Here is a 7,580-nt window from a genome sequence, read left to right as displayed (position 1 = left end):
TTACAGATCGATTATAGAAGATGTAGCGTGTTTCTCATGCTTACACTGTATGCTCATCGAAATCTAGCCAGTGATTTTTTTAGTAAACTCTGCTGATAGGAAAATTAGTAGTAAGCTATTGCGAAGGGAATGTGATCTTTCAGACTAGAAGAGATGAATTTTATTTTCTTCGTGCGCTTCTCCGTTTATAACAGAAATTCTCCATGTTGCAGTACTGATTTCAGACTAAACTTCAAGTTTTTTGACGAGTAGCGTATTGCTCAGTTTCAAGCGTCTTCTATGCTAAATAGGAATAGGGTAAAAACTGGAATTAGTATTTTGGTAGTTTCCATAAATTTCATTTTCTAGATAAACATCATTATTGGTGATAGTTTACATAACATTCAAATTTGCTGCCATGCTCGACGCTTCTGGGGTTTTCGGGGAAATAAAAATTCCGAAAGTGGTAGAGGTTCAAGTCTTGTTCTAAACGGCAGAATCAAATGGTGAGTTAAACAACAGTTTCGGTTAAGTAGTTTCTGATGATTCACTTAGTGTTTTATTACGGGGATTTCTACAGACTCCGGAGATTTTAACTTTGGGAGGGCATACCTTCCATATACCATCCATAAGTGATTTGTCATGCGAAAACAGAGATTCGGCTCGAAACATAGCAGCTATTAATATTATCATCCACATTACAGCGATAATCGAACCTAGCCAAAGATGAGCGTTTCTAAACATTAAAGTTCTCGAGTGAGCAAAGAACCAATGAAAGCATCAGTAATCTTAATATTAGATGACGACATTATTAGCTTGTTCTTAGCAGAGAAGCTCTCCATCAAATTGGAGTTCCTAAGTTGTTTTAGATCTAACGTAGATTTTCGAATAATTGTAGGAAGTTTTCTCGTTCAGCTTCTTTCAAGGAACTTATCAAAGATGCAAATTCAATATCAGATGACCTTGTTGCTGCCCAGAAACAGTTGGCATCAATCTCCGGATGCATAGCAACCAGTCACAATGAGGTGATCATTAACAGTAGAAAAAGTTTTGATGATGTCACGAAATAAGATCAGAATTACAGAGTAGAAGAAAAAAAAAAGGAAGACCAGTAAATTGCAAATTCTCCTATTCAGCTGCATACACATGTAAATTCCTTCTTGCTCGAGATGGCCGTTTTCATCCTGGAGTCGTAGTTATAAAGTGGGACAGATTAGCATCACGGTACGGTTAATTTTTATTTATGTTTAATGTTTGTTTTGTTAATTAACAGGGTGAAAGATTCAAGTGTATAGAATCTTCCAAGTTACTTCATTTTGAGTTAAAAAGAATCTATTTTTCTGGTCTGTTCCGTAGTCTCGTCTTTTTCCCTTTCACTACTGTAATAGTTGAAATGTTGCATGTGCAAATGATTGTCCCTTTTCAGTAATATATAAAAATATGAATATCACTCTTACAAAAAAGTATTCATGAGATCTGTGTTGAATTAAGAAACACGTCAGTACATAGATATTAGTCATTATAACTATTATGAGGCGGGCAAACCGTAAACTTCAGAAGGAGCTTTACGTGAGAGAAATTCTTGACTCGAAAACACTGTATTATTCGATTTTTCTGAGAAGTTTAAGTAGGCTTTTGATTGATAATTTACTTACGTATTATGTGCAGCGATAATCAATATTTTAAGCATGTTAAAGCACAAAAAAGGTAGATTTTTTAAAAATATTTACTCTTTTTTCTATAGACTTCCTGCTACTTTGACAATGTTTTCTATTGATTCTTTTCTATATATATATTGTACTGGTGTTAACGGCAAAATTAAAAATGGAAACCATTTGACTATATTCTTTATTTTTTCCAGTTATATACCATAATTGATACACAATGTCTCAAGCACAAAAACCTTCCTGATAGTAATCAAACAGGCATTCAGTAGTTCACTTTTCAGATTTTTGTCAAGCATACCCAGATTTTAATAATTGTTGTTTTTGTCAAGTTCTTAGTTCTATCTTTGGTTTGCGGGTCAAATGAAATGGTTAAATGTGTTCATTTATTGATCCATCATCCATTTTCCGTTAGCTTTACTGTGTTAGTTATGTTATATCATTGTTTTCTCTTTTATATGGGCTTTCATATCGTTAAAATTGAAAACATTAATTATACTTGGATATCATCTGCTGAAGGATTTTACTGTTCAGTATGATAATTTATAAACAGTTGTTTAACACTTTAAAAAGAGTGGATCATATTGAAATCCAATGCTTTATAAAATTAAATTTTGATTGATACAAATTTAAAAGCAAAAAAAAAAAAATAATATGATATGGCGAAAGAGTTTTCTCTTAAATTTATATTAAAGGAAAGAGGTGAAGAGGCTTTTATTCAAATGAGAAAATATTTATTTAGAGATGTGTTAAAACGGTATTTGCTTGTCATAATTCGTATCTACATATCCGTACTGCAGAATTTTCATTTCGAATGCTAATAACTTTTTAGTTCTTAGAGCTTCGTCTCCTATTATCTCGTTTTTGAGTAGAGAGAAGTTTTTGTTATACACATGCACTGAGTTTTCATTTAGATAGATTTTTTTGCAGTTTTAAATTGTATACTCGGGAGAAAAAATTCTCCATGCTGTTTAATTGTTTCTTCTAGTAGTAACTGCTCTTAAGTGGTTGTATGTTTTAACCGTTCTCAATGATAAATAAATTAGGAATAAATGCAACAAATTTTGCCAAAAAAGAATCAATGATTTACTTCATTTTTATGTATTAGAGGGATTAGAATGTTTTAGGTTGGCATAAATTGAAACATCTTAATACAATTCTTAAGCAATAACCGTTGGAAATCATTGTTACACTCTATTTGCTCTAAAAAATCACTTCTTAAGCGCAAAGTGGACTTTTGTTTGTCACTGGTTCGAATAATTCAAACATGAACGGACGAAATATTGTATGGATGGATCTAAAACCATTTCTCTACAATTTTTTTCTACTAGATCATTGCGTTCAAAACTTTATTTGAGATTAATGTGCTATTTAAATTCTTGTTAGAATTTAATTAATTTGGAATTTAATGTTGAAATTTTTTAATTTTTTTTTGCAGCATTTCTTAATTTCACTGATTTCTAGATTCAGAAGTGTTAGATTTCTTGCAATTTGGTAGAAATATTTTTTTTGTTGGGTTAGTTCTTATTAGAATCTTAACTCAGTGAATAAAATGCAATTTAGATATCATTTCTATTTGCTGCCAAGTAAGTCTGATCTGACTATATCTGACTGTATCACATATATGCAGTAAGATCGGCTACTTTCTGTGTTGTGTGTTATTTGGCTACACAGTATTTCCAAGCAGTCATTAAAGAAACTTTTCATGAAGTTTTTCTTTCTTTTCTCATGTCTTGACCAAGCGGAAGTTACTTTCTGGAAGTTAATCTTTTAAATTTTTTTAATCTTTTTAAAAAAAAATTTAATGTGAAGCATTTCTAGAATTGTGTACCATCCTGGCTTAATTTATTTTACAGTTTTTTCCTCTCAAGTCGTTTGGTAGGATTCGATCTTTTTGGATAAAAATTATGTCCCCGTGGGAAACTTTCTTTTTGCTTTAAATAAAATTCATTTCCCTACCGAGGGAAGGAATTCATTTTTTTCAGTGCTTAAAAATTTTGAAATTATGTTTGGCAACATTCACTGTTCTTAAGTAGTGTTGCTAAATTGAAGACGTTCCATATTTCATTTAAATTAATTTACAAAATTTGTCTTTTTTTAAAAATCTGATAAACTAATAGAAATAGAAGCGTAGCTTAATAACTTTACTGTGCTTGATTATACAATTCTGACCTTCTGTGATCTTCTTGATGGACTTAGTTTTCTCTGAATTATCCATTATCTTTTGTATTTGAATGTTGAGTCGAAAAGAAAATCTCAAGTACAAATTGATAGGGAATTTAACACAATGCGCATGACAAAGCATAACTCATGAATGATATTTGTCACAATATAAGTAATTGAAAGGAGAATCAGTTTTCAGTTCCATGCTTGTAGGGTAACAGTTCAATTGTTTTGGTTTGCATTCCAGTTGAAGTTTTTTCCTATTTCAGAACAGTCAAGATAGAAAATAAGAATCGAATGATTAAGTTGAAGATTGGAAAATGAAGAGACTTTCCGAATGGTTCGTATTTTATTAGTGAATGTGCCGGAAAATGTAATTAAACTGGGAACAAAAACATCCATTCTAGTAGTGTATTTGCTTCCATTATCCTTCATTCAAATTCCATATTTGGCATTCTGTTTTTTGTTCCTGTTTTTCATTGCTAGGTTTATTTTCCATTCTTTGTTTGCGCCTTTCATGTTTGTTAGCATAAGTGGACTGAGAACTGTTACTAATCCCACTTATCATTCGCTTTCATTCAAAAGATTGAAGGATTCGTAGATTTCTTCTCATTATTCCGAAGAAATTATGTTGATTATAAATTTTGTTTCAATATGTCTCATTTTCATTTACTTGCTTTGTAGCCTGCACCAAACCTGCATCTTCCTGTTTTTACTTAAAGCATATATCATACCTGTACTTCTGCGCCTCTATGTTCAGTTTTTAAACTATTCTTTATTTACTTTGTTTTATTTCGAGGGAGTAAACTTTTCAGTTTAAGAAAAGCATTTGTTCACTTGTCTTATAGCTGCTTCCGAATAGCATCAAAAAAGTCTACAGTGGACATAACGTGCTTCAAGTTTCAAGCATTTCAATTGTGTCTTTAAAACATCTTTAAAGAAAGCTGCAAATTTTTATGATTTCTGAGGTAAACACCTTGATACTATCATCTAATTATTACTATGTCCTAGCTACGGATGTTTATTGCGGAACACATTCCTGGTATATGTGAACTTGCCAGAAATACACACAACCTTTCTGTATTACTTATTATTCATTCAGCACAGTGTAATCTTATATGTACTATAAGAACCTGATCATGAGAAGGAACACACCTAAATAGAATTTCCATTTTGCGAATTTTTCTATTGCTTCCATAACTAAATTTTTTTGTTAATAACAGAACTATAGCGACGGTGTTGAGGATATTTTTCTTCTCTCTTTTTTTTTCTTTCCTATCTGTCTCATCTCATATTTTATTCCTTTACTACTTATTTGCTCAAGTATCTGCTTATTAATTACTTAGAGATTGACAGCTAAGAGAAAAGCATAGCTGTATTCAAATCACCTTTTGCTTAGGTACAGGTCTAGTGAAGACATTTAATTGTTTGGAGATTATATCAGTTTATGTGTATCAAGCACTTCATGCTTATTTTTCTTGATGAGTTATCGATGAATTACTAATGATTGTAAGATGGAGTCTTGTATAAGAGTAATTTCATATAGTAATTCCTGCTCGTGCGTTCTGTTAACTAAATTTTCACATTTACTCATTTGTTAGTAGCTTATTATAATTTCTTTTCAACCAGTATTTTCAGCTTTTCTAATTAATAACCATCATTTTCAAGTTCGTTTCCACTGTATTACGCAAAAGCAAAAAAGTATTCCTATCTCAAGAGTGATTTACGGTGTTTGAGAAGTATTAGTCGGAGTAAGGAAAGAAAAAAAAATTCCTCTCTAAATTCATTATTGACGATATTAATCTTTTAGAATTTAGTTTTCCCATTATATCTTTGAGCTTTATTCTTGCCACAATTTGTAATATTATCCATTTCGAGTCCATTGAATAGGCTTGCAGCATTATTGAACATCGATTCTTTGAATGGTTTATTGCGGCCTTTCTGCCTACTTCGGATGTAATTCTTTCCTCACCTGTTGCAGTAATTAATATATGTCATTCGTTAAATCAGTCAAGATACTGATGTTTCAAATGGCTTTTTTATGGACCTCATTCTTCCATCCATTCGAATATATTTTTTAATGATACATAGATTATGTTTCGGTGAACTTTCCCACTTTCTACTTGATGGTTCATTTACCTGTTTATTTTTAATTTTTAATTGCCATCCTCGCTTATTTTCATATAAGCCAAATCACTTAGGTCAAGGATGAGTTCTGAAGAGTCGCGAAAAATTTAGCATTTCATTGTGGTACACTGTTTCAGTAATTATACGTTAGTACAAAAACTTTTCCATATGAAGATTTATTTCCCGTAAAATTTAAAAGGAAGCAAAAATATTCAAAAAATTGTTTTTCTTATTGATAACTAACGTCAAAAAACAGGAGGCTCAAAATGTGACCTTTAAATAAATCTTCATTAGTTATCAATATATAAGAATGTTCTTTCTTTATAGATGAAAAAAAAGTGACATTTTCCTCCAAAACATTTGCTAACATTTTTGTAAAAATCCATTTTGTTATGACCTTTCTGGTAAAATTATATAAATTATATATTTCTGATTGTATATAAAAATAAACGAATAAGTAAATTTATTGACCAGAATATATATTTTATTGATCAGAATATAATAGGTTTATGATATGTATTTGCATGCATTTTAATTGTATTTGTTTGTTCATTTATTCGTTTCAAAAGAAAATTGCAGCAGTGTGTTCAAATCAAAGTAGTCTGTGTGTGATGGATCAGAAAGAATTTCAAATTAAAATAGTGAAAATTGTTGTTCTTCATGCTGTTTGAGGAAGAGAGCCATGAATACGGGAAAAAAATGACATATTTTTATTATCAAATTTTTACTCATTTACCTGTTTTTTATTTATTCGTTTATTAAGTGGACTTTTTACAGCTTTACTTATTTAGGACTAAAAAGCGCATTATTTCATTCCTTCCCAAAATTTTTAGGTAATGCTTAAGTAAATTAAAGTGCAATATTAGACACTTGTCTCGGAGTATCGCATTTAGTACTTACTCATTTGGATTTGAATTCAAGGTATAGCTATAAAGCTAAAATTTTAGAACAGTCGGTTAACTTATGTATTTACCTCACTTGCTTTGGAAAAAATAAATGTGGTTATGAAATTAGGCTATAACACAGATAAGTTAACTAAGGAAATAAAAAAGTCCCTGTAATTTTTCAGGGTAATTTCCGGAGATCACAAGGTTTTTAATTTTTGAACACCGATGTAGAATGAGTTTTTCATATTTAAATACTTACTACTGTAGATTTATCATGGATTCATTATCAATGCTGTCGAAATCGAATCTTGAAACTAATGTAGTCAACATAAAAAGTTAAGAAACTGGAAGAAATACTAGTGCTTATAAGAACAACTTGGTAACTAGTAAACTAATTAAAATATTATGATGCAATAATAGTACCTAAGGAAGGAAGGAAAGATGGTGAATTTGTTTCACCAATTCTGTCCTATTCTTCTTTTCTATGAAGCTTATAATTCTTCCAAAGCTATGTAGAGCTAGCACGTATATTAGAACCCAAGAAAAATTGCCAGTATGTAGTGTTACTAGTGTGATTTCAACTAATATGATGTCTAACTTGACATATACTTCTGTATTAAGAAAGTGAAAGAGTTCCCTTTATTTGAACTGGGATGGCTCTTCATACTGCAGATCAGACGTCATACTAGTATAATTGAAATTAACACTGATTTGCAACAGTATGGTTTCATTTTGCTGTATTGACTATTTTACATCACAT

At 30.7% G+C, this 7,580-nt stretch overlaps 1 protein-coding gene across 1 annotated transcript; it reads right to left on the bottom strand.

Moving 5' to 3' along the window:
• Window positions 1-225: 225 nt before the first annotated feature.
• On the bottom strand, window positions 226-985 carry Bm1139 (Uncharacterized protein; the record flags this gene model as incomplete). The annotated part of the gene is made up of 3 exons (XM_043076868.1): window positions 226-282; window positions 592-715; window positions 942-985. 3 exons carry the CDS (start codon window positions 983-985, stop codon window positions 226-228), a joined length of 225 nt encoding a protein of 74 aa, XP_042932802.1.
• Window positions 986-7,580: the final 6,595 nt, after the last annotated feature.

Source organism: Brugia malayi, assembly GCF_000002995.4.
Source record: "Brugia malayi strain FR3 genome assembly, contig: Bm_v4_Chr1_scaffold_001, whole genome shotgun sequence".
NCBI lineage: Eukaryota > Metazoa > Nematoda > Chromadorea > Rhabditida > Onchocercidae > Brugia > Brugia malayi.
Note: the sequence above shows the minus strand (reverse complement) of the source record. Positions and strands in the feature narration are given on the sequence as shown.